Source organism: Camellia sinensis, chromosome 13 (genome assembly GCF_055761805.1).
Source record: "Camellia sinensis isolate YWXY chromosome 13, ASM5576180v1, whole genome shotgun sequence".
Taxonomy (NCBI): domain Eukaryota; kingdom Viridiplantae; phylum Streptophyta; class Magnoliopsida; order Ericales; family Theaceae; genus Camellia; species Camellia sinensis.
In genome coordinates, this window is record NC_138973.1 from 18,361,601 (window position 1) to 18,386,869 (window position 25,269).

The 25,269-nt window shown below is 40.2% G+C and overlaps 2 protein-coding genes across 3 annotated transcripts; both read left to right on the forward strand.

The window, feature by feature from the left end:
- Positions 1-3,619: 3,619 nt before the first annotated feature.
- On the forward strand, positions 3,620-10,793 carry LOC114298647 (E3 ubiquitin-protein ligase At1g63170). Of its 2 annotated transcripts, none has more exons than XM_028243256.2 (5): positions 3,620-3,793; positions 5,108-5,955; positions 8,816-8,941; positions 9,055-9,346; positions 10,130-10,793. In XM_028243256.2, the coding sequence occupies exons 2-5, from the start codon at positions 5,294-5,296 to the stop codon at positions 10,358-10,360; spliced, it is 1,311 nt and encodes a 436-aa protein (XP_028099057.2). In that variant the 5' UTR covers positions 3,620-3,793; positions 5,108-5,293; the 3' UTR covers positions 10,361-10,793. The 2 variants fall into 2 exon arrangements, with proteins under 2 accessions (XP_028099057.2, XP_082757776.1); XM_082901650.1 differs by having other exon boundaries at positions 3,633-3,793; positions 5,294-5,955.
- Positions 10,794-10,927: 134 nt separating this feature from the next.
- On the forward strand, positions 10,928-15,580 carry LOC114298629 (uncharacterized). The gene is made up of 2 exons (XM_082901651.1): positions 10,928-14,662; positions 14,755-15,580. The coding sequence occupies exons 1-2, from the start codon at positions 14,165-14,167 to the stop codon at positions 14,839-14,841; spliced, it is 585 nt and encodes a 194-aa protein (XP_082757777.1). The 5' UTR covers positions 10,928-14,164; the 3' UTR covers positions 14,842-15,580.
- The last annotated feature ends 9,689 nt before the right edge of the window (positions 15,581-25,269 follow it).

The following is a 25,269-nucleotide window of genomic DNA, read 5'->3' on the forward strand; positions in this document are numbered from 1 at the left end:
TTTTAACTTTTTAGTGACTTTTTTGGCTAAAAAAGTTGACTTTTTTGTTTTTTGTTTTTTTTTTTTTTGTAAAAAAGCTAAAAAGTCAAAAAAAATGGCTTTGTACTGAAGAATAATGTTATATGTAACAATTAATGTACTAACTAGTGTACCATTTGATGATGTGACATAATTTAAGAAGTTTTTGGTATTTATAATGTAATTAATGAGTAGGATCAATAATAATATTATAACTAGTATTGATACACTAGTTAATATATTAATTAAGAATAATGCTAGAGACCCTAAAAGTTCTATCAAAAGTTTTATTAGATGTCTCACATGCGGGACCCACACAATATGGGTCCCATGTTCCCACACCCACACCCATGTAAGATATTTGATATAACTTTTGATAAAATTTTTGAAATCTCTAACATTTTTTATTAATTAATGTATGTAAAGTTCTCAAATTTAATTTTTTCTCCAACTCACTAGGCATATAATGTTTGTTAGTCAAAATGCCTAATGTGACTCACTTTTTTCAACTCCAATGCACTAGATATATGATTAGGCATTTTGCCTCAGCTCACATTCACTAGCTACATGTAGCTAGTCTTCAACGCTAGGCAAAATGTATTTAATCATTAGGATTATTTCCCTCCATCTTTGTTGCTGGCGTGGCATTCTATAAATTTAATAGCATTTGGATAAATAGTTAAAACAAAGAGCATGGTTGGAGTAGAAACATGAAACAGTTGATAGGTAAAATAAATGGAGGTTTTTTGATAAATCCTTTTTCTAAGAGCTTTATTCCATCCAACCCATATTGTTTTTGACTATTCCATTAGTTCATATTTGAGGTAAGAAGACCAAAATACCTTTTTCATTTACTTATGTTCCATTTAGTCCACATTATTTTCTTATATTTCAATAAGTCCATTGGGTGACATAATTATCAAAATACCCCTAATGTGAATGTTCACATCGTCGATGTGAATGTTCACACCGTCAATGTGAATGTTCCTATTTCAGGTAAGAAGACCAAAATACCTTTTTCATCTACTTATGTTCCATTTCGTCTACATTATTTTCTTATGTTTCAATAAGTCTTATGGGTGACGTAATTACCAAAATATCCCTAATGTGAATGTTCACATCCTATGAGTGACATAATTACCAAAATACCCCTAATGTGAATGTTCACACTGTCAATGTAAATGTTCACACCGTCAATGTGAATGTTCCTATTTGAGGTAAGAAGACCAAAATACCCTTTTCATCTACTTATGTTCTATTTAGTCCACATTATTTTCTTATGTTTTAATAAGTCCTATGGGTGACATAATTACTAAAATACCCCTAATGTGAATGTTCATACCATCAATGTGTAGGGGTTCGGCCCATCCCGGGTTGGGGCCAACCTATGTAAAGCCTCGTGGATGCTTGCCAAAATTCGGGCCGGGCCGGACCGGCCCACGGGCCAAAAAATTAGGCCTAGACCCTAGCCTTAGCACAAAAGTATTCAGGCTTTGGGTGCCTCGATGGGTCGAGCCAAGGGGCTTGGGCCTAGACTTGGGCTTGGGTGAGCCTCGCCATTTTTTTTAATTATTTTTAATTTTTTCTCCTAAAATTTTATTATTTTCCACAAAAAATACACCGAGCCTCTGGCGGACTGGGCCTCGGGCCGAGCCTTAAATGGGCGTTATGCCGACCGAGCTTCAAAGTGATGGCCCAGGTCTTAGCCCAAGTTCTCGGGCTGGGCTAAGGCCCGGGCCCAAATAAGCTTGCCTTGGGCCGCAGGAGGGCTTCGGTTGGCCTACGGCCGCGAGCCAATTTTACACTCCTATTAATGTGAATATTAACATGTCAATGTGAATATTCACATTGTCAACAGGTCGAACCCACTCCGGGCCGCGGGCCAATTTTACGCTCTTATCAATGTTAATATTAACATGTCAATGTGAATATTCACATTGTAAACGGACTGGCCCGAGTCAGGCCCGCGGGCAGGTTTCGGGCCGCCTACGGGCCGCGGGTCAATTTTACACTCCTATCAACGTGAATGTTAATATGTTAATGTGAATATTCACATTATTAACGGGCCGGGTCAGGCTTGCCCCAGGCAGCTCACGGGCCGCGGGTGGGTTTCGGGCTGCCCACGGGCCGCAGGCCAATTTTATACTTCTATCAATGTGAATGTTACACATGTCAATGTGAATATTCACATTGTCAACGGACCGGGCCTGCCTCGGCCCAGGGGGAGCTTCGGACCGCCCACGAGCCACAGGCCAATTTTACATTCTTACCAATGTGAATGCTAAAATATGAATATTTACAGCCCGTCCCGCTCCGAGCAACGGGCGGGCTTTAAGGCGCCCACGGGCCGCGGGCCAATTTTATACTTCTATCAATGTAAATGTTAACATGTCAATATGAATATTCACATTGTAAACGGGCCAGGCTGGGCCCGCGGTCGGGTTTCGGGCCGTGAGCCAATTTTACACTCCTATCAATGTGAATGTTAACATGTCAATGTAAATATTCATATTGTAAACGGGTCGGGTTGGGCCCGCTGGCGGGTTTCGGGCTACGGGTCAATTTTATACTCCTATCAACGTGAATGTTAATATGAATATTCACATTGTCAACGGGTCGAGCCAGGGCCGGCCCGTCCCCAGGTTGCGGGCGGGTTTTGGGTCGCCCACGGGCCGCGGGCCAATTTTACACTTCTATCAATGTGAATGTTAACATGTCAATGTGAATATTCACATTGTCAATGGACCGGGCCCGCCCCGGTTCGAGGACGAGCTTCGGACCGCCCACGGGCCACGAGCCTATTTTACATTCTTACCAATGTGAATGTTAAAATATGAATATTTACAGCTCGCCCCGCCTCGGGCAACAGGCAGGCTTCGGGCCGCCTACGAGCCGCGGGCCAATTTTACATTCCTATTAATGTGAATGTTAACATATCAATGTGAAAATTTACATTGTAAACGGGTCGGGCCGAGCCCGCGGGCGGGTTTCGGGCCTCCTACGCGCCGCGGGTCAATTTTACACTCCTATCAACGTGAATGTTAATATGTTAATGTGAATATTCACATTGTCAACGGGCAGGGCACGCCCCGGGCAGCCCACGGGCCGCGGGCCAATTTTACACTTCTATCAATGTGAATGTTAACATGTCAATGTGAATATTCACATTGTCAACGGACCGGGCTCGCCCCGGCCCGGGGGCGATATTCGGACCACCCACAGACCAATTTTACATTCTTACCAATGTGAATGTTAAAATATGAATATTTACATCATAAAATTGCTAACTGTTCAAAAAATATTTGTAAGGGTATCAAAATTAAATATAAGGGCATAAGAATCTAAAAAAAGAGTGTAAATCAAGAAAAAAGATTTTATAAAATAAAACTATACATACATGAGACTAAATGGATTAATAAATTTCTTTATGGGCTTTTTGGATTAAAACACTTCTAAATGAAATTTATCAATAAAAATTAATAAAATAAAATATATACTTCACAGTAATATTTAAATAGATAAAATACCTACTATCATTAGAGATGTTCTTACCATGTACTGGTAATTTTTTTTAAAAAAAAATGCATGAATAAAAAAAGCCGTATGTATTCCCAGCCGAGGCTTCGAAGCAATGGAGCTTCGTAAGCTGACGCAATATATGCATATATGAGTATAATATATATTCCCCAAATGAATCAAACATTTTCACAATCACCGAAACTTCCATCGATTCTTTGGTTCTTCCATCATCGACGATAACTTTAATGCCCCACTGGTCAGTACTCTCTCTCTCTCTCTCTCTCTCTCTCTCCACTACCCAACAAACACAATTTTCTATATACAATTATCTATATATATATATATATATCTTCTTCTCTATTTATTTATTTTTTGAAATTATATCTTTCATTGTTGATATCATTGGACTCGGATTGCGTCAATTCAGTTCTTGGAGAATTCTGGGTTGGTTTTAGTTTCTCTTAAGCTGTGTTTGATCGTTGGTTTTGTGATAGTCAACGTTCTGATTTTAGGGTTTTGATTGTTGGTCATAGCTGATGATGATTTGATAATTGTTCTCTTTACTGGTCAATCTGCGTTGTCGTCACGGCTTCGAGCTTCTGATTTGCATTGCTCCGTAATTGTCTTTTGTAGAATTATATTTTATATATTTATACGTTCAAGTCTCTCTAGAAATGAGGTAAAGATTGCCTACTTGTTGCTCTGTGCATTGGGTCTCCCATTTTTTTTTATAATGTTCTAATTTGTGTGTGTTTATGGGTAGTGATAATTTGAGTTTGTGTTACTCAAAATTTTACTTGATTTGATTTGATATGCACCACTTCAATTCAATGGACAAACTCAGATTTAAGCATGTTGTTTAGTAAAAGGTTCATTAATGGCAGAGTGCTAAACATGAGAGCCACAAAATAGGCTTGAAAATTTTGAGTAAATATTTGAGTCTCCCTTGATTTGAGTAAAACTCAATTTGATGTAAGTTTTGAGTCATGGAGTAGAGAGGTTTTTGAGTGGTTTTTTATCAAAATTTAATCTAATATAGGTTTAAGTGAAAGTTTGGAGATGCCCTTAGACATTTCGATCAATATGATAATTGGTGCTCCATGTGTATATCTATATCTTTCTTTTTCCTTTTATATTTGTGTAGTGTTTGTTTTTATCAATTTCACTTGTAGTCTGGTTATGGAAATGCCAGTTTTAAGGGGTTAATTATTGAAAACTAGTTACTACTTAATATTGCTGTATCTGTTGGAACTTATTGTCTCTAGTATTTCCTTCATGCTCTGTTTGGTTGTTGAGAAGAAGTGTGTAAAAAGGAATTGAATGTTTGAAACTCGGGTTATTGTTTTTCACGTTTCAAGTTGGTGGAAACGTGCTTTTAGTTTCTACCATGACTCTCTTTTTTTCTTGTAATTGTTATGAGTAAAGGAACCAAAACAATAATATGGTTCTATAATTCAATTTTATGTTCTTCAGTTTTCATGGGAAAAAAGAGAGGAGGGGTTATGCCCATAGGGAGGGCAAAGGAAAACAGTCATGATTTTGATATTTTTACATTTTGGTTATTGAACAGAATGCGAACTGGCTATTTATCCACATCTCGTGGTTTAAAATATTTGAGTTGGACAGTGTAATTAGGTAGGTGCTGCATAAGACAAGTGCTTGATTGTTTGCTTACAGTGGAGAAGTGGGTGTGAAGGTGGATTGCTCATCATCCATCCCATGTGTCATTTACTTCCTATTTTGTTAATGGACTCAGATGGGCATTTTCTTACTGGAATTCCTTTGTAAAAGTGAGACCTGGAAATCGCCATTGTTAATGGAGCGAGTAGAAAACCTTAACGATCGTGAACATATAATTGACATAAGAAGCAACAATGAGGCTTCCTCATCTGGTTTATCCCTTGACACAAATGGCTTGGACACACTGCAGCGTGAAGACTGGATTTCTACAACTGCAAGGACCCCTGTTTTTCAACCTTCACTTTCTTCTGCCAATGGATTGAACGCAAGGAACACGCCAGTCATCAGGAGAGGGGATGGGCATGGTCGTCGCCGCAGTCGTCCATTAAATTCAGGGTTATGGATATCTATTGAACTAGTTCTAACAGTGAGCCAGATTGTTGCAGCTATTATAGTTTTGTCCTTGTCAAGAAATGAGCATTCTCGTGCTCCTTTGTTTGAGTGGATTGTGGGTTATGCATCCGGATGTGTTGCAACACTTCCTCTTCTTTATTGGCGCTGGCATTATCGCAACCAGGCTTCTGAACCAGATTCATCTCAGCCCCGTCAGAGTTCTACTCAGAGCAACCCTCCTGCCTCTTTCTCCACCTTTTCAATTCCGAGAACTTCAGTAGGGGAAGGCCGGCTCACAGGTACAGCCTCTAGAGGCACTCAAAGCGTGAGAATACCAAATCCAAGGTATGGATTATTGCTGTAAACTAGGATTTGTTTGTCCTTGGACATGCCATGATTTGTCTTTGAACCGTCTGATTTGTTTGTATTTCTATTGCCATTTCAAACCCGTTTGTTTAGCTGATCAAGTTAACTTTCCTGCTCAACAAGTGAAATTCTCTGTATGTGTGACAGCTATTGCACTTGTGTTGGCTATAACTAGTGATAGGTGCTTCATGGCTGCATTTTTGTTTTGAGTGTAGTTACATGGGCCCACTTGCCTATGTGGTGAGCCTCATCTCCTTATAAACTCCTTCACCAACCTTGGTTCCATGTGTTAGGCTCGTGAGGTGTCATATGGTCTGATGGGAACTCTCCACAATCAACTCTCCCTCCAGGATAAAGCTCTAATGGTCAAATCTAATGTATTTGGTGCCTTAATCTCAAGTCAACGTTTTTAGAAGGCAATCTCCGAGGAGCCACTTAGGCGTGCTTAAACTTTTGTCCCTCACTCAAGCTAAGTCTATTTGAGTGCACCCATCTTCACTCACGCCAGTATACTTGGACCTCCCCTAGTCTAGCCGAGTGGATTTTCCACTTGAGCATGCTTGTGTTGGACATTGACATGTTGGACATTTCCGATATGCATTGGACACACGTGTATTATTTTCAGTTGTCATGCAATGATCCTTTAAAAGTCATGTTGAAATCTTGACTACTAGCAAAGAATTGAACTAAATACATGATTTTACCTTGGTTCATGATATGAGCAAATCTCAAGAACTACCTATGAAAGTTTAACATTTTGTCTCCTACAGGCTCTATAGGGAAAAAATGGGTTGGATTTTAAAAGATGTTACCTTCTAAATAGAGTGCCCAATTGCTGACTATGACAAATGGACATAAAAGGAACTGGAGCTGGATCGGACCCAAGATATATGAAACTGGAAAAGTGGAGTACAATCAGTTGCTGACCAAGGGTAGGGTGAAGGAGGGCCATGGGCCCCCCCTGGGTTTGAGATTCCTCCTTGAATGGCCGCAGTTTGGAAGAGGCTTCTTTTATATAAACAATGCCCTCCCACCTTCCAAACAAAAAAAAAAATTGGCTTTGCCTCTGGGTATCATCAAAAAAAGGCCAATCCATTACTTCTCTACATTTAAACACATGCATAATGGCATGTTTATTGACCAATTTCAATCACACCCATTGCTTGAAGTTGGTCTTGAGTTTGAGTAATCTTCTAAAAGGTCGTTTTGATTAGGAATGAACATTGAAAGATTCTTCCCAACTTGAACATAACAAAACTGCCTATGGTTTGTTGTAAAGTAGAATTCAAAGATCTTACACAAAAAGATCCCTTTAGCACAAGCAAGTTTCCACCTCCTCCAGACTTTATCAGGCCTCTCATATCTGAATTTTTTTTTTAAGATTAGATGTCGAGATGCCAAAAGTTGGGCTATAATTGAATTTTACGAACAACCAAAGTTCTTTATCCATGTTCACTAGGATATCAAGGAAATTTACCTTTTCTATGCTCATCACTTCACCACCTGTCTGTCCAACATTTAATAATATGGTCCTTCCGTACTTGAAACCTATTCCAACCCAGATAATTCTGCTGATATAATTCCATTCTTAACACCGAACTCGTAGGAGAAAAGACTTAGCTTATGTTCCCACTATTTTTTTGCATAACTGATATAATTTATTATGTAACAATAAATAGCTTGCCCTTCTCACTTTGCTTCAATTATTATAGAATCACGTTATTAATTATACTTTAGGCTTATCATTTGAAATTGAAATTGGGATTAGGCTATTTTCAAACTTAAGTTGATAAGTTTCTAAACGTGTTTACTTTGAGTTAAAGATGATAAAAGGTAAAGCGGGGCTCTGCTCCCTTTGGGCATGCAGTTTGCTCTCACAGTTTTTCATTTGCTTCATGGTTTTTAACACATGCAAAAAATGTGAAACAACTAGAGCTATCTTTTGGTGCTTTTTGTTTTTTTGGGGGGTAAGGGGTGATAATGTACTATCTGGTGTTCCCCCCCCCCCCCCCCCCCCCTCTTTTCCCTCAATAAGAGAAATTCATTCCAAAAGGTATAAGTGCGAGGATCAGCAGGACATCCGTAATCTGTGTAATTTCACTATATCTATAGTGAGCTGAGATATCAAGTTTATCAGCGTACTCTACCACGGTCCTAGTAACTCGAGAAATGTCTTTAATAGAATCAGAACAAACTCAAAGAATTCTCTGGCCTTTACAGTAGGATGAAGTAATTCAACATATTTGCAGCTAACTTATTAGCTGGAAAACTAAGCAGAGGTCTTCAAAGAATCGAAGACATAAGTACTAATACTTTGCCTGTATAGCTCATCAGTTGATTGAGCAGGAACCACCGCTTCCTTAGCATTAAAGGCAGCTATACAAGTGCTAGGAATTTACTGCTTGCCTGCTAACCATTGTTGAAGAAATTTCTTTTCTGGACACATTTTAAATTCCTGGAGCACTGTGTTGACAAGAATGTGCATAGTTATAAGAGTGGTAGAAAAACTGTGGTTCTTGGATTTGGCATTCTTGGCTGCTTGCTTTCTTTGGCAATAACTTGAGATGGAGGAAAAAAACATTGTCGGATGTTAACTTGTTCCCGCCTTTTGACAATGCTGCTTACTTTCTTGCTGTTCTAGTGGCATGCTTCTGTTGTCAATTATTTGGTGGCTTGTGACTTTTGGATCCAAGGTTCCTAATTTTTCATCTTTTTATGCTTTTGAAATTTTGATTGTTAAGAAGCTGGATACATTCTGTTTATGTAATTTATAAGTGCATTGTAATTGCAAGTGCCGGTACAGAAAGTACACATAAATGTTCTGGTTTCTACCTTGCAGGCTCAAGGCACTTGTGGAATACTTCAAGATGACTTTAGATTGCTTCTTCGCTGTGTGGTTTGTGGTTGGCAATGTTTGGATTTTTGGTGGGCACTCTCCTTCCGCTGAGGCTCCCAACTTGTACAGGTATATCACCAAGTCGTGCTACAGCATATTTTGTTTTCTGTTTCTCCATTCTCTTTTCCATTATTCCTTTTTATGGGTTCTCAACCTATTTATGCATTTTTGTCAATTTTCAGGTTGTGTATAGTGTTTCTCATCTTTAGCTGTATTGGGTATGCAATGCCATTTATTCTGTGTGCTACAATCTGCTGCTGCCTCCCTTGTATAATTTCTGTACTGGGCTTCAGAGAAGATCTGAATCAAAATAGAGGGGCCACACCAGAATCAATAAATTCTCTGCCAACCTACAAGTTTAAGATAAAGAAAACCAGAAATGGCAATGGTAGAGAAATCAGCTCAGGTGCTGGTGAAGGCGGGGTTGTTGCTGCAGGAACAGAAAAGGAGCGTGTGATATCAGGAGAAGATGCGGTAAATTGATTTCTTATCCACTTTAAGCTTCTGTGGTTTGTTTATCACTCTTTAATATTGTATCACTGATTCACTCGCTTTATGAAGGACCACTGCCCTACGTTTTACCAAAGTACATGACGTTGTCTTCGTCAATCACATAGTAGGTTATTTGCTTCTTGGTGAAATTTAAACATTGCCCTTTGTGCTTGCCATACAGCTTATTGGGATTGTTTTATCTTAGAAATTGGGAAGGTTCATACCTGGTTGTTGATATGATACATTATGCTTTAGAAGGCGTGTTATGTGAATAACTGACTGAAAATGGGTGGTCCTAACTATAGACTATATTACAAACCGACCAAGGACTTTTAAGATTTTAGATATGAATTTGGCTCCTGGTTAAACCAATACAAGATACTGACTTGAGAGGTGTTTACAAATTATTGGGAATATTGCAGAAGGTTCATTTTTGCTGGTATATTTTCACGAGAGAAACCTCTGAATCTGTTGGAGTATGATAAACTTTTCAAGTTGTTACTGTGATTTTCCGTAATGGCCTGTGGCATCTGTTGTTTCTTTTTCTTTTTCTTTTTTCATCATTTATATTAAGCTTTTGAATTCGACAAATGCCTTATATATAGAATTTGAAAATTACTTGGCATCACATTTTGCAAATGTTATGAATGATGGCCTTATTATTATTATTGTGGTAAAACTGACCTTGATTGGTCTGTCGAGTCATAAACTTTGATCAGTTGATACCCTCAAATGGATATATTTCCAAATGACTGTTATTTTCAGGTCTGCTGCATTTGCTTGGCGAAGTATGCACACAATGACGAGCTTAGGGAGTTGCCATGTACTCATTTCTTTCACAAGGAGTGTGTCGACAAGTGGCTGAAGATCAATGCGTTGTGTCCCCTATGTAAGGGTGAGGTGGGTGAGAGCATTTTGAGTTCACTTTCCGGAGCAGCTTCTCTGCATCAGGGTGGAAGTAGAGCAGGTAATGACTTAGCCACTGATGTGTTTTGAATTGGTGAAATATAACAACCCTTCCGACCATGTCTATATGAAACTGTTGCTTCAAATTTGGGATTTACATTTTGCGTAAGACCAATCATTACCCAAAAGTAGTTAGCTTGGTGATGCAATATTGTGACCGATTTCTTTGTAAGCCTCTGTAATAGTGAGAGATTGTTCAATGATAAAAGGCCAATGTGTACCTCTCTTAAGTTGGCAAGAAAAGAAAAATTATTACTTATGAATAATGTTGTAAGGATATAAATACAGACAAAGTTTGAGCATTAGGTTTCATATTAGGTATACCACTGTTTTATGCGACATTAGTAGAAGTTTATTAGAAAGGAGTAATGCTTCTTGCAGATTGTAATTTGAAACCCTATATTTCCAACTGAATTTTTATTCTTCATAATTCGATGTCGGTGTCTTCCGAGGATTTGAACAACTCTTTCTGTCTCTCTCTCTCTCTTGGTGGATCTCAAAAGTGATTGTGTAAAAACATGGGAAATTAGTTTGTTCCTTAATTCCCCACAAAAAGCCTAATAATGCTCCTTAAAATGGGAAATTATTTGGTGGTTTGTCGTCACGTCATCTTTGGTCTCGGCTACTCATGTTGAGCCGACTAAGATAATATGAGACATTGGTTCCACTCGAATTGAAATATGTATTAATTAGCAAAGACTAGGTATTTTGAGTTGTATGATTATTCTATGGAAATGTGTATTAGCACGTGTATTTTGAGTTGAATTTTATTCACTCACGTTAAGAGATGCCCACATCGCCTATTGGTTTTTATTTTTCTATGTAGATCCACTAATTTAAGAGGGGTTCATTGTTTTGGCACAGTCAATGTGGTGGATTATGTCTCACTCACTTCAAAGATGAGTAAACATCATTTTCAGTTATTTGTACGACATTTATCAGGGAAAAGCAGACATACCAATGGGCATATCAAAACTGATCTTTGGAGAAGCTGTTGGATTTGGCAATAGGAACTATTCATTTTATTGGAATGTATGTGTAGTTCATTTATATAAAAAAAAATAAAAATAAAAATTATATATTTTTTTTTGTTATAACTTGTCAAGATCTATATTGAATATGAAATTAAATTAAAAAAATTGTTAGTTTTTTAAGTTTATTTAGAAATTTCACGATTTAAAAAAAAAAAAAAATTTGTCAAATTTCTCTCTTTCTCCCTTTTTCAAATTGAAAAATGGGAATTTTGTGATAGATCCTTCACTATCTAATTTGCCTTTTAAAATGATAAGAATTTATGTGAGTGAATTTTTTACTACACTGCCAACTCAATATTAAACTAGAGAGCACTGGCAGAATAGATGGCACTTGAGTAACCTGCAACAGAAAGAAGAGATTTCGGCGGTGGTTCGTCTACCTGGGAGTACTCCGATGATCAAGTCAGTTATCTCTCAAAGATAGATCAAGTGCTAAAATCATTATTCAGAATATATCTTGCGTACCTTAGATCCATGGGGGTGCCTTTCTTTTATAGCCAACGCAATCCTAGTCCAAATAGAAGCCTAGCTTTAATGGACTTTTGCTCAGTGCTTAGCTTGGGCTCTCCAATATATAAAGATAAATTCCCTAAGAGCTTTATCCTTATCCAGGCCGAAGTCATTCCTCATTTTAGGACTCTTGTCCCTTATTCGCTTATCTCGGACTCTGATATCTTCGGAGATAACTTCGGCCTAGCCAAGATCACTTCAGCGTCACGACCAGGACACGTGGCACCTTGGCTGACACGTCGGCGTCACCTTGGCCACGTGTTGGTACTCAGAAAATATATCCCCACAACTGTCCCCTAGGTTCTATTACCTCGACATCCTGAGGTGATGGAACCTATATCGTCATATCGTTCAGAATGTCGGCTGTCTTGCTGTATCACCCATTTACCGAGGTCATAATACGTCGGCTTCACATGACCAAGTCCAGCCAAGGTCACTTGCTTTAAGTACTCCAAGAGTTTTATCACACGTATGAGTTGTCACACAAAATAAATCAACCGTTTCTGCCACACGTCTTCTTGCTACTGGATCGTACTCGATACGCGCCTGTAAGTCGTCTTGTGTCTGGGTGCGACGTCTGGTAAGCATGTCGCTCTAGACGCATTGATGACTTTTTGCCGCCATTCTCCGCATTTTGATCAAAATCAACTTTCTTTCTCCGTCTTTTCACTTTTGTATCCTTCGTTTTCAAGCTCCCAACTCTTTCTTTCTCTAACTTTTTCTCCCAAATCTGCCATTATCGTTTTTGCGAAGCTTTCTGCAATTACTTCTGTTCACTCCCCTCCAACGAGGATTTTTGCTGCACTTTTCCGGTTACTGCCACCGTCTAATCTCGGCGACTCTAATTTTCCCTTGTAAGTCACTGTTCCTTCGTTTTGATTTTTACTCTTCCTCAAATTGTTACATTTGTATACTGTAATTGCAATGTTTGTCTTTTTGAATCCAACCATGTATTCTGATCATATTTTTCTCATGATTTTGCTTTTTGCCCAAACCATTCTTTAATATACACGTAATACCCACATACTTATCCATTCTGCCACTGTTCTTGGCCTTGCACCCTGGCAAACACTCTGTCACAGTGTTCTTGATGATTTACCCCTATTCTTGATTCTGAATCATTGCTCTTGTTTCTGTTTGCCGTGTTTTTTCCAGATTCTTGCCTCCAATCTTCGTTTCTATAGATCTAGGTTTGTGATTTGTTTATAGAACCCACAAATTCTAAGAAGAACTTAAACGATCCCCACAAATTCTTACCCCAGCTCACATTTTAGGTTTTTGCCGAGGTCTCTATAACTCTTACAAAACACCTTCTTTCTGAAATCCAACTCCTCAAATTTAAGCTGACGTTATGGGTTTATGGAAGCATAGAGTAGACACCCCGATCAAGTTAGAACACTTTAGGCGGGAGTTTGACATCCCGACCGACGTTTATTTGAGGTTGGCTGGGGAGGATGACTCCATCATGCCTACAACTGATTCTATGCCCTTCCCCGTTGTAGCTTTTATCGAGTGCGGACTTAGGCTCCCACTCAACATCCTTTTTCCCTGAGATAATCCATTACTATAAGTTGAACCCAATGCAGCTTGCCATCAATTCCTACCGAGTCATAAATGGTATAATAGCCTTAGCCAAACAAGAAAATGCTAGGGTTACCTTAGCCGACATCCAATATTGCTACACCATGTGTGGCCTTAAAAACGAGAAAGGCTATATTTACTACCTCAAGCCGAGGTCCACAGAGTATAAAATCGTTGCTGACCTCCCAGACTCCAACAATGGTGCCGGGGATGATTACTTCATTATCTCGAGGAACTGGGAGTTCGCTCCAGATAAGGACCTTCACTTCTACCCTCTTCCTCGAACAGTTTTTGTAGACAGTAATGGTAAGAGCCCAGTGTTTATACTTACTTTGTCTTTAAGGTGTTCAATACTTCGTTTGTTCTAATGTCTGTTTTTCTTGCAACTCTTCCCCAACTAGAAAAAGGCTTCCGCAAGTCCTTTTTCCCCAGTAAGAGTTTGAAGAAGTTATTGGATTTGCCAGTCCACAAGCGTAGAGCCCCTTTGGTACTCAATTTCATCCCAACCTATAAATCGGTACTCCCTGACGTCCCAAATAGGAAGAAAAGCCAATCTTCTTCTTCTGCCACAACTCCTTCGACAGCGTCCTCATCTCGGCCAGATCAAGGATCAACTTTAGATCCAGCAGAGTAGTTATCCACCTCAGCTCCACAACTGATCCCACCATCTCAACGCCGACGACGTCGACAAACTGTTTTTGCTGCTGAGATGGGCCGTCAGAAAGCAATCGCTAAAGATCTCTTGGCCAACATTCCTGACTCAGTTGATGCTCAACCAGCACAAACCCAGCCTCAGCCAAAGCCAAAGCCAAAGCCAAAGCCAAAACGTCTGAAGAAGGCTCAGCCCAAGGCAACGGTGACTCAGATTGACACTGAGGACACCTTGCCAATTTCAAAATTAGCAGAGAGTGAGAAGACCTCTTCTGCTTGCGAGAAGAGGCCTGCCGAGGCCCAACCATCCAAGTCCACCAAATCAAATAGGCTGAGGTCATCCTCTGCAACCACCTCGGGGTCTCTAAATCATGATTCCCCCTGGGCCCCGCCAATCACAATTAACAACAAGCCAATTAAGGCTGGTGACAGTGCCAACGATATTGAGGTCGGCGTTGCACTTTCCACCGCCTTGCTTCTACCCGAAGATCTTAATCGTAACGCTCAGATGAGCGAATACGAAAATTTTGCTCTAATACTGCAGCGTGCCGTTCAAGTAAGTTCTTGATACTTGGTATTTTTCTTTCTTTCTCTTTTTTATATTTGGTGAATTTTCTAATAACTTCTGCTTTGTCCACTTTTCTTCAGGTGATCCAGCACGCCCACTCCTTCTCAATGCAATCTTTTGAGACAAGGAAGGCGTTGGCCGACAAGACTAAGGAGGTTGTTAGTTAGCAGAAGACCCTTAAAAAGACTGAGGCCAAGATGAAAAAGAAAGAGGCCAAAGAAAAAATGGCCAAGGCCCAGAAAGAGCTGCATGATGCATTGGCCACCAAAGAAGCCGAGCTTAAGGCTGCCAATGAGAAGGCATACAATGAGGGGGTGGCCGATGTCACGGCGGACTACGAGAATCAGGTGAAGCAGGAATGCAACAAGGGTTTCACCCTTGGTTAGATGGCTCTCCTAAAAAAGCTTGAAGCCCTAGAGGACTCCTCGCTCAGGAACACCGACGTCCTCGTCCTGCCATTCCTTCCAACTCCAAGCCAATCTGACGACGATTCTGAGTCTGAGGAGGAAGCTTTGGTGAGGAAGTCAAAGGAAGCTACTGGGGCCAAGTCCCCTACTTCAAATGAGCAAGTCTTGGACTTGACTCAAGATGAGGAAGGTGAGGAGGTTCCCCAAGATGCTACTCCTGAGAAGGCAACATTGGACGCGCCTATTGCTAATAAGAGCCTCGACGGAACCCTCCAAGAAATAGATGCCGAGCTCACGGCTGAAAAGACGACCGACATGTCTTCTCAGCAGTCTTCCGATCTCCAGACCAAACCAGCCAGTGCCACCGAAGAGTTTTAGTTTGATGTCTTTCTCATTTTTTCAGTTTCTTTGTACTTTTTCCTTTCTTTGAAACAATGTAAGCTCTCGTTATGGCCGATGTGCCTTCTTTTGAATGTAAATACAACTTCTTCTCTTTGAATGCTTTGTATGGCTCTCATACTTAGAATATTTCTACATATCTTTAATGTACACCTTAACTGTGTAATCTTTTTGGAGTCGAATTCCTCGGTTATATCTACCAACGGTTTACATCGACAAGTACTTTAAACGTTCAGTTCATTTTCAACTTGTAAAGTTTTCACAAATTTCAACAAGTGTCAAACATAACCTTAGTTTAACTTTCAACTTGTAAATTTTTCACAAATTTCAACAAGTGTTAAACATGATATCGGTTTAACTTCAACTTGTAAATTTTTTTCAAATTTCAACAAGTGTTAAACATGATCTTGGTTTAACTTCAACTTGTAAATTTTTTCTCAAATTTTAACAAGTGCTAAACATGATATCGGTTTAACTTCAACTTGTAAATTTTTCTCAAATTTCAACAAATGTTAAACATGATCTCGGTTTAACTTCAACTTGTAAATTTTTCTCAAATTTCAACAAGTGTTAAATAAATTTTTCTCAAATTTCAACAAGTGTTAAACATGATCTCGGTCTAACTTCAACTTGTAAATTTTTCTCAAATTTCAACAAGTGTTAAACATGATATCGGTTTAACTTCAACTTGTAAATTTTTCTCAAATTTCAACAAGTGTTAAACATGATCTCGGTCTAACTTCAACTTGTAAATTTTTTTCAAATTTCAACAAGTGTTAGATTGATTTTAGCTTGTATATTCTACCTTGCCAGGAACCATTTTCCAACTTTCTGCCCCTTAATGTGAACTTAAGTTCCACTTGGGTTCTCATTATGCATGTATTCTAAAAATATCATCAACTATCTTAACAGTCACAAGTGTAAAAAATCAAGCTGAAACTTTATTTATTTTTTCGGCTAATAACAAAGAACAAGAGAATCTAATGATAAAAAAATTTCAAGTATGCCAGGGCCTTGGCAACTCTTTGCCTACATTATCTTCAAGCCGATATACCCCATTGCCCAATACCGAGATGATTCTATAGGGTCCCTCCCAATTTAGGCCAAGCTGGCCCTCTCTAAGATCCTTTTTGTTGCCGACGACTTTTCTCAAGACGAGGTCACCGATTTGAAACTCCCTTGGGTTGACCTTCTTATTATAAGCCCTAGCAAGCTGCTGCTGGTATGCCGCCAGCTGAATTGAAGCTCTCTCCCTTCTTTCTTCTAGCAGATCCAGATCTCGAGCTAATAATACATCAGTAGTTCCGTTCTCTACTTCCTAGGTTCTAATCCCTGGGATGCCGACTTCAAGAGGAATGACTGCTTCTGTGCCATAAGCCATGGCAAATGAGGATTTCCAAGTTGATCTTCTCGGCGTAGTTCGATATGCCCAGAGTACACTTGGTAGTTCATCTACCCACTTCCCATTTGCTGCTTGCAATCTCTTCTTAATCCCATCCAAGATGACTTTGTTGGATGCTTCTGCTTGTCCATTGCTTTGAGGAAGCTTGGGGTTGAAAAATAATTCTTGATTTTGAATTTTGCACAGAAGCTCTTGATTAGCTTACTGTTAAATTGTGTTCCATTGTTGGCAACTATTGCTCTTGGAATCCCAAATCTGGTGATGATGTTTTTCCTTATAAGGTTCTTCACATCCACGTCTCGGATCTTGGCAAGGGGTTCAGCTTCTATCCATTTTGTGAAGTAATCTGTTGCTACCAGCAGGTACTTCCTTTGCCCAGTTGCTTGGGGTAGTTTTCCAACAAGATCCATGCCTCATTGGATAAATGGCCAAGGACTGGATACTGGATTTAGGCCTGCTGTTGGTTGGTGTATCAATGGTACAAACCTTTGGCACTTTTCACACTTCTTAACATCGGCTTGTGCATATTTCTGCATGTAGGGCCACCAATACCCTTGGGTAATGGCCCTATGAGCAAGTGTTCTGCCCCTAGCGTGGCTTTCACATACTTCTTCATGTATTTCGTACAAAAAATCTTCCACTTGTGAAGGATGTACATACCTTAAAAGGGGTCTAGTGAAGGATCTTCTGTAGAGATGTCCCTCTGCTGTCAAATTAAATCTTGCCGACTTCAATCTGATCTTGTGTGCCTTTTTGTGATCATCTGGCAGTTTTCCTTCTTTCAAGAAAGCTATTATTGCATCCATCCAGCTTGGTCCTATGTCCATACATATTACTTCACGCTCTGTGGTCAGTGGTTCGATGCTTGGGCCCGATAAGTAGTCAACCATTATCGTCCTTGTCTTTCCAGGTTTTATGGCACTAGCCAGGTTAGCCAGGACATCGGCGTGACTGTTATCATCTCGGCTAACCTGCTGTAGTCAGCAGTTTTGAAACAAGGCCACCAACCTACCTACTTCTTTTGCGTATGCCGACATACGTTCATCTCGGGTTGCAAATTCCCCTGTTGCTTGGTTGACAATAAGCTGAGAGTCACAGAAGACTATCACCTCATCTGCTTCTACTACTACTGCCAGTTTCAGTCCTGCAATCAGTGCTTCATACTCTACTTCATTGTTTGAGGCCTTGAACCCCAAACGAATGGATTGTTTTGGTATCTGTCCATCTGGAGATACCAGTACTACTCCTGGCCCTGCTCCTTGTCGGTTTGAACTTCCGTCAACAAATAGTCGAAAGGAGTCGCCGATGTAAATGCTGCAGGGTTTGAGTTTTTCTTTCTTCATTTGTTCTAGTTCCTTCGGCTAGGCTCCTCTTTGCTCGCTTGTACATCGTACACCTCGACTCAACGGAGCCCGAGGTACGATGGCTCCTGGAGTGAACTCGACCACAAAGTCGGCCAAGACTTGGCCTTTGATTGCGGTTCTGGGTCTGTATTCCAGGTCATACTGGCCCAAGGCTACTGCTCACATGGCTATTCTGTCTGTCAGATCTCCCTGCTGTAACAGGGACTTCAAAGGATGTTCAGTCAGCACCACAATTTTGTGGGCTTGAAAGTAATGGTTCAGCTTCTTTGAAGCCATTACTAAGGCCAACGTTAACTTCTCCAGAGGTAAATACCTGGTTTCTGCATCAGCCAGGGTTTTGCTTACATAGTAAACAACTCTTTGTTCTCCTTTTTCTTCTCGGATTATCATTGCGCTTACCGCATGTTCCGAAACTGCTAAGTACGAGAACAGCTCCTCTCTAGGTTCTGGATTTGAGAGAACTAGAGCCATGGTCAAATACTTCTTCAAGTCGGCCAGGGCGACTTCGCATTCTTCTGTCCATAAGAAGTTTGTGGCTTTCTTCACTAAGTTGAAGAAGGGTTTGCATTTGTCAGAACTTTTGCTTATGAACCTATTCAGGGCTGCAGCCCTTCCAGTCAACATCTGTAATTGCTTCGCCGATGTTGGGCTTTCCAGTTCTAGGATGGCCTTGATCTGATCTGGGCTGGTCTCAATGCCTCTTCTGGTCACTAAGTATCCCAAGAACTTACTAGATCCCACTCCAAATGCGCACTTTGATGCATTGAGTCGGAGCCGATATATTTTAAGGATATCAAAGACTGCTTTTAGGTCAGCCAGATGACCCTCCGGTTCTTTGGTCTTCACGACCATGTCATCAATGTAGACTTCCACTGTTCTGCCAATTAGATGTTTGAACATCTTGGTTACCAATCTCTGGTAAGTTGCTCCGGCGTTTTTCAACCTAAAAGGCATCACTCTGTAGCAATACAATCCTTTTGGAGTGATAAACGCAATCTTCTTCTCATCTGGTGGGTACATAGCTATTTGATGGTACCCTCTGTAGGCATCTAGGAAGTTCATCCTTTCATGTCCTGAAGTGGCATCCACCAATTGGTCAATCTTGGGTAAAGGAAAACTATCTTTGGGACAAGCTTTGTTTAGGCTGGTAAAGTCTACGCAGACCCTTCATTTACCGTTCTTTTTCTGCACCACCACTATGTTCAATAGCCATGTCGGGTAATTTACCTCTCGAATGGCTCTAGCTTCCAAAAGTCAGTCTACTTCCTCTGCCACTACCTCGATGTCACGACCCCATTCCGCCCCTAGTAAAATGGTGCCGTGATGGCCAGTAATCCGAAATTACCAAAGGCCAACTTACAAAGATTCACACACAATCAGAGCATATATATGGGGCTTATATGTGCGGAAGCAATAAATTTCGATCTAATTAGTCCATAAGAGCTATGCATAGATTAAATAAAATGACATACATCTTAACATGGTCTATAACTTGAATACAGATAAAAATAAAGTACATATTACATCTTGATCAAAAGGCTTCTCAAGCCGACATATACAAAAGATATGCAATACAAAGCTAAGAAACATAATCTTCAAGATGCTACAAATAGGAATTCAAAACATCTTGCAAATAACCATCTAGACGTCACCACCTTCTTGCTCGTCTCCTACATATATATATAAGGAGAGGGTGAGCTTGGATACTCAGTTAATGATATTAGAAATAAAGGTTTGCATGACTGATAATCAAGATCTTTATCAAACAATACATGGCATATCTTGTACAAAATCAAAGAATGAACCAAGTCCATCTGTCAAATCTATCAAAGCTTCAAGGGATGCTTACTAGCATCAATATAGTACAAGGGATGACATTCCGGACAAACAAACCCACGTGAAAAACCGACAGTGGCAAAACAATGGTGCAGTCGCATTATAGTCCCCTGGCACTAAGGACTTTCAAAACAAGGGTGCAGTTGCATTATAGTCCCCTAACACTAAGGACCTTCAAGACAAGGGTGCAGTTGCATTATAATCCCCTGACACTAAAGACTTTCAAGACAAGGGTGCAGTTACATTATAGTCCCCTGACACTAAGGACTTTCCCAGAATGTCATTAAAACAAATATAATACTAGATACAAAACTAGGGACAATCATTCATGCTTGATCAAATACTTTTCCAAAACGAATCAAGGCTTTATCAAAACTTTATAACATAACTTTATTAAAAATACCACTCACATAGCTCTTTGGGTGAAGGGATACAAGCAAGGATCCAAGGCCTACAAGTACATAATAAATTCCATTGAATGCATTTCAAAAAGACAAGAAGAGATGCTCAAAGATGGATATGAAATGCACCCTTAGAACAAGCTTTACATAGCATGAAAGGATCTCGGCATTTCTTTCAAAATTAGGTCAAGTCAAAGCAAAACATGCTGGAAGTTAAAATACTGTCTTTCGTCTCGGGGAAAACATGCTGGATACCAATTAGGTCTTGGTCGAGGTCCCACACCTCTTGGCCGAGGTATGGTCCCGATGACCACATTCAAGGGGAAATGAAGTCGGGAAAGCCTGGGTTTCCCTTTGAAGAACACGAAGAACGTGAACACGAAGAACATAAATGCAAAAATCATAACTTGTTATTGCAAAATCTGAGATTTCATGGCATCAGTTCAAAAACCTGGACTTGGGTACCCATACTTGAAGATCTTATAAAAATAAACACAAAAACATGGATCTTGATACAAATTTTCGAATCAAAACATGGTTTTATTTCAAGAACACATGAACATCATTTTCTCTTTCTAAAACTGAATTTCAAAGCAAGGCATGGCTCATGAATCATGCTAGATCATACAATGCGGTCAGATGAACATAAAGAACAACAAGAGCAAATCAAGAATCTAACCTCAAAACACGAATCCAACGGTTCAACCTCTAAGGATCAAGCTTGGAAATCTATTCTCATTCTTAGAACTTCTTCCTCTTCTTCCTAGAGCTTCTCTCTCTACCATGCAAAATATGACACACAATGATATGTTTTCTTCCACAGCCGGCTGACTTAACCTTCTGCTGGGGCACGCGGCACTACCGGATTGGGTTTCCTCAAAAAGGTGACTGAATGACAAGACAAGAGCATGACAAAGGGTGTTCAACAAGTAAGGTGACATGGGCATTCCGGCAAGTAGGGACCTCGGATTAGGACAAGACTTCGGCAAGTAGAGTCTCAATGATCTCGGCTAGAAAGGTTAACACTTGGCCTAGCTGTGCCACACCTCGGCCTAGATGTGCCACACCTAAGTCTAGGTCATACCAGTCCAGGAACAAGATCACTAGGTGCAGGGATCAAAGATCTAAAATAACTAAAGGATAACATCTCGGCTTAGATGATACATATCTTGGCCTCGGTGATGCACACCTCGGCCTAGATGATGACATCTCGGCCAATATGCTGGGGTGAAGGTGGAGGTCAGCCAAAATGGTTCCAAGATAATCCTAGGTGTAAAAGGTCTAAAGGCGTGACCTAGGCTTAAGATGACCTCGGCTACACACACCAAGCAAGGGACAAAATGTATAAACAATACTCAAGCCAAAACACATAGGTACAAAACAAGACGAAAACCTTACTTTAGGCAAAACAAGTCAAAACCACAAGTGGAAACTTAACAAAACAAAACATGCAGATGCACATGAACATGACTAAGACGAGGATGGGGGTCACTACACTCGACATGTATCAACGTCGGTTTTCTTGCCCGTTGGATTATAGGTTTGGCCGACCTGTCTACATTCAGTTTATGGCAAGTGACCTCAAGGTCAATGCCAGGCATCTCGTAAGGCATCCAGGAAAACACTTCGATGTTTGCTCTCAAGAATGCCTCCAGTTCTTTTTCCTCTTCTTTGGCTAAGCCCGAGCCGAAAAGGAAGTAGCGTTCTTCATCCCCCTGCTGGACGAGGATTTTCTTTAGGGCTTCTTCACTCTTCTCGGCTGGTTCCTTGCCGACGTCCTCTAGGACTTTCACGTCCTCGTCTTCGATCTCTGCTTCTTCTGGTTCTCGTACGCTGTAGGTGGATTTCATTGCTGCCATAGAGCAGTTCTTTGCCTGCAGCTGTGTGACAACCCTCATCTCTGATTAGTGCTAATCTGTGTTTTAGCATGATAAGTAATTGATCAGACTGAAATTCTGAACCGAATGCATGAGTGTATTGTTTTAAATGCATTTATATCTGTTTGATTGCCGAATGATCTGTTCATGTTTTAAGTTTCGGACTGCGAATCGAAGGTCTTATCAACGACCGAATCAAAAATTGATTAATGTTTTATGCTAATTAGAATTTATATGATTTTATGGTAGGTTTAATTAAAATTTGATTTGGAATGATTAAATTAGATTAAATAATGTTAAATTACATTAGTTTGCAATTACTACCAAATTGCCATTGAGTGGATAATCCTAGGCTAACTCCTCCCCACTTCATACACATTTGACATATCACTTGTTCAGCCATTTTCTAGACCAAAAACGTGAGGGAGAGTAAGAGAGTTGGAAGAAAAATTGAGTTCATCTAGTTTGGCTTGAAACTTAGAAGAATTGAGGGGAATTTGCATATTTGAGCTTCCACATCTAGAATTCAAGACCTAAGGTAGGAGATTCATCCTTTCAATTATGAATTTAAGTTGTTACTTGCATGATTCATGGGAAATTGATGATTAGAGTCTAGAATTGATTTAAAGTGTTGAGTTGAGAGTGAATTCATGCATGCATGTACATGTTCTTGAATTTGGGGTTGTTTTGCATGAAATCCTCACATGCATGTACATATCATGAAGTTCAAGGTTGTTTTCCATGAAATTTTTCTATGCATGTCTAGATTATGGATGTAATCTAAGAGTTCATCATGTTTTTGGAGTCTTGGCTCATTTGATCATGTGTTAGAAGCTTTGATTTCAAATAAACACATGCATGGCATATTTACATCTTGTTCTTGAATTTTGAGTTGAATTGGTGTTCAATTGGTTTACTTTTGGGCTTTGATTTTATTAAATGATCTTCAAAACGTGTTACATTATGAGTTTCCAAGTGTTTTCCAAAAAATTGGCCCAAAAGGTTGAGTTTTGACATGTTTGACTCTTGGTTTTGTGCTTGGGGATCAATCTGGACATTTCAGATTTTGGATCCACACTCGACAGGAGGACTTCACACTCGAGCGTACACTCTGAGTACATGCACTTTCGTTCGAGCGTATAAAGCCACGCTCGAGCGTGAAATGCATATGTCCAGAAGTTCATGTGTTTTACAGTCCTCTCGAGCGAGAGAATTCACGCTTGAACGAGGGTCTGAGTCTCACGCTCGAGCGGAGGTCGAGCGTCCATCGAGCGTGAAAATCGTGCATCCAGTACTTTTTCATGAGTTTACAGTCCGCTCGAGCGAAGGAAATCGCGCTCGAGCGGAGCTCCTTTGTCTGCATGTCCGCTCGAGCGTAGAAAGCCACGCTCGAGCGAGACTCTTGTTTCAGCAAATTTTGAAAAGTGTTTTAAAGTGTAACTTTTGCATCATCATTCCATCATAGGCATTCCTAAGCCAAGTTTAAGGCATCTTAATGAGGATAATGTTATAGAACCACATTAAGTCAAGATTAGGGGCCAAGCTATTTATCCCAAGTGTGTAACTTAGTGTGTGTGTTCGTTCTGCAACTGTGTAGGGTTGGCATCCGAGGACGCTGACTAGCCTACCTGTAACCCAGTGCCCTGTGAGTAACAATGTTGTAAAGATATGTTCAATTATGATTATTTTTTGAATGATCAACTGTACTGTTTACTGAAATGTCTTTATTTAACGAATGACTGTTTGTCCTATTTGTAAACTGTACTCGTGGCATCCATAGCAACCTACTGTTACTGCTACTGTTACAGAGATCTCTGTCGGTTCCAATGTTGGGACCACTACTGTTTACTGTTTGATGGCCATCAACTGACTATTCATTCTGTCAAGACCTACTGTACTGTTTTGCTATTGGATGTACCACATATGACTATTATGGTTTCTGAATAACTGTTATGGTATGAAATATGAGCCACTGATTGAGTAATTGTTTTACTGATACAATTGACTGTTTTAATTATTGAAAGGACATTCATTCTTAACCTTTTTATGCATGTGTTATTCACTGGACTTTAGCTCACTGTTTATATTTATATGTAGATGTCCAAGCACCGGGCCAAAGCTAAGAGCGTCAAGTTAAGCTCCCGTTTTGTCAAGTCAACCTTTGTGCCTCACTTTGAGGTTCCATGTCTGTTCAAGCTAGGGCTACTCTGGGGTGTCTCAGTTCCACCCTTCTGTCTCTGTTTTATAATAAGTGTTTAAGACTTGACTGTACAGTTTTGTGGAAGGGACTTGGTCCCTAACCCGGACGTTGTGTATATGACGTATGTATATATGTCGGTTTATCAATGTGGCTTGTGCATAAAGTCTTTTTGCATTCAGGTTTTCACAGCTCATTGGACATCTTTTATTTACTGTTTTGGCTTCCGCCAGCCCCTCCACTCTGTATTATTGTTATTACTGTTAAGCAGGCCTTTGGTAATCACGGATTACTGGTCGGTTACGATGCTAAACCCATAAGGGCGGGTTTGGGTCGTGACAAGCTGATCCCCTCTGACCTCTTCTATCTCATGTTCTGCTGGGAACCGCAGTAACTGATGCAATGTTGAGGGAACAGTCCCCATTGCGTGCAACCATGGCCTTCCCAAGATAACATTGTAAGGAGAGGGTGTGTCGATTACGGTGAACTTTGTCTTTATCTTCTTGGTGCCAGCCTGCACTTCCAAGCTTGTTGCGCCCAATGGCCACGTCGGCGTTCCATTGAACCCAACCATTGGGCCATTGGATTGCTCCATATCGTCTGGGTGAAGGCCCAGCTCCTTGTAACTTCTGATATACATGATGTCACAAGAGCTGCCTTGGTCAATTAGGATGCGCTTCACTTGGCACTTCCCAACCTTGAGGGATACTAC

Coding starts and splice junctions, on each gene's coding strand:
- LOC114298629 (XM_082901651.1), top strand. CDS start 14,165: ATGGGCCGTCAGAAAGCAATCGCTAAAGATCTCTTGGCCAACATTCCT. Junction 14,663..14,754: donor TACTGCAGCGTGCCGTTCAA/GTAAGTTCTTGA, acceptor ACTTTTCTTCAG/GTGATCCAGCACGCCCACTC.
- LOC114298647 (XM_028243256.2), top strand. CDS start 5,294: ATGGGCATTTTCTTACTGGAATTCCTTTGTAAAAGTGAGACCTGGAAA. Junction 5,956..8,815: donor GTGAGAATACCAAATCCAAG/GTATGGATTATT, acceptor TCTACCTTGCAG/GCTCAAGGCACTTGTGGAAT. Junction 8,942..9,054: donor GAGGCTCCCAACTTGTACAG/GTATATCACCAA, acceptor GTCAATTTTCAG/GTTGTGTATAGTGTTTCTCA.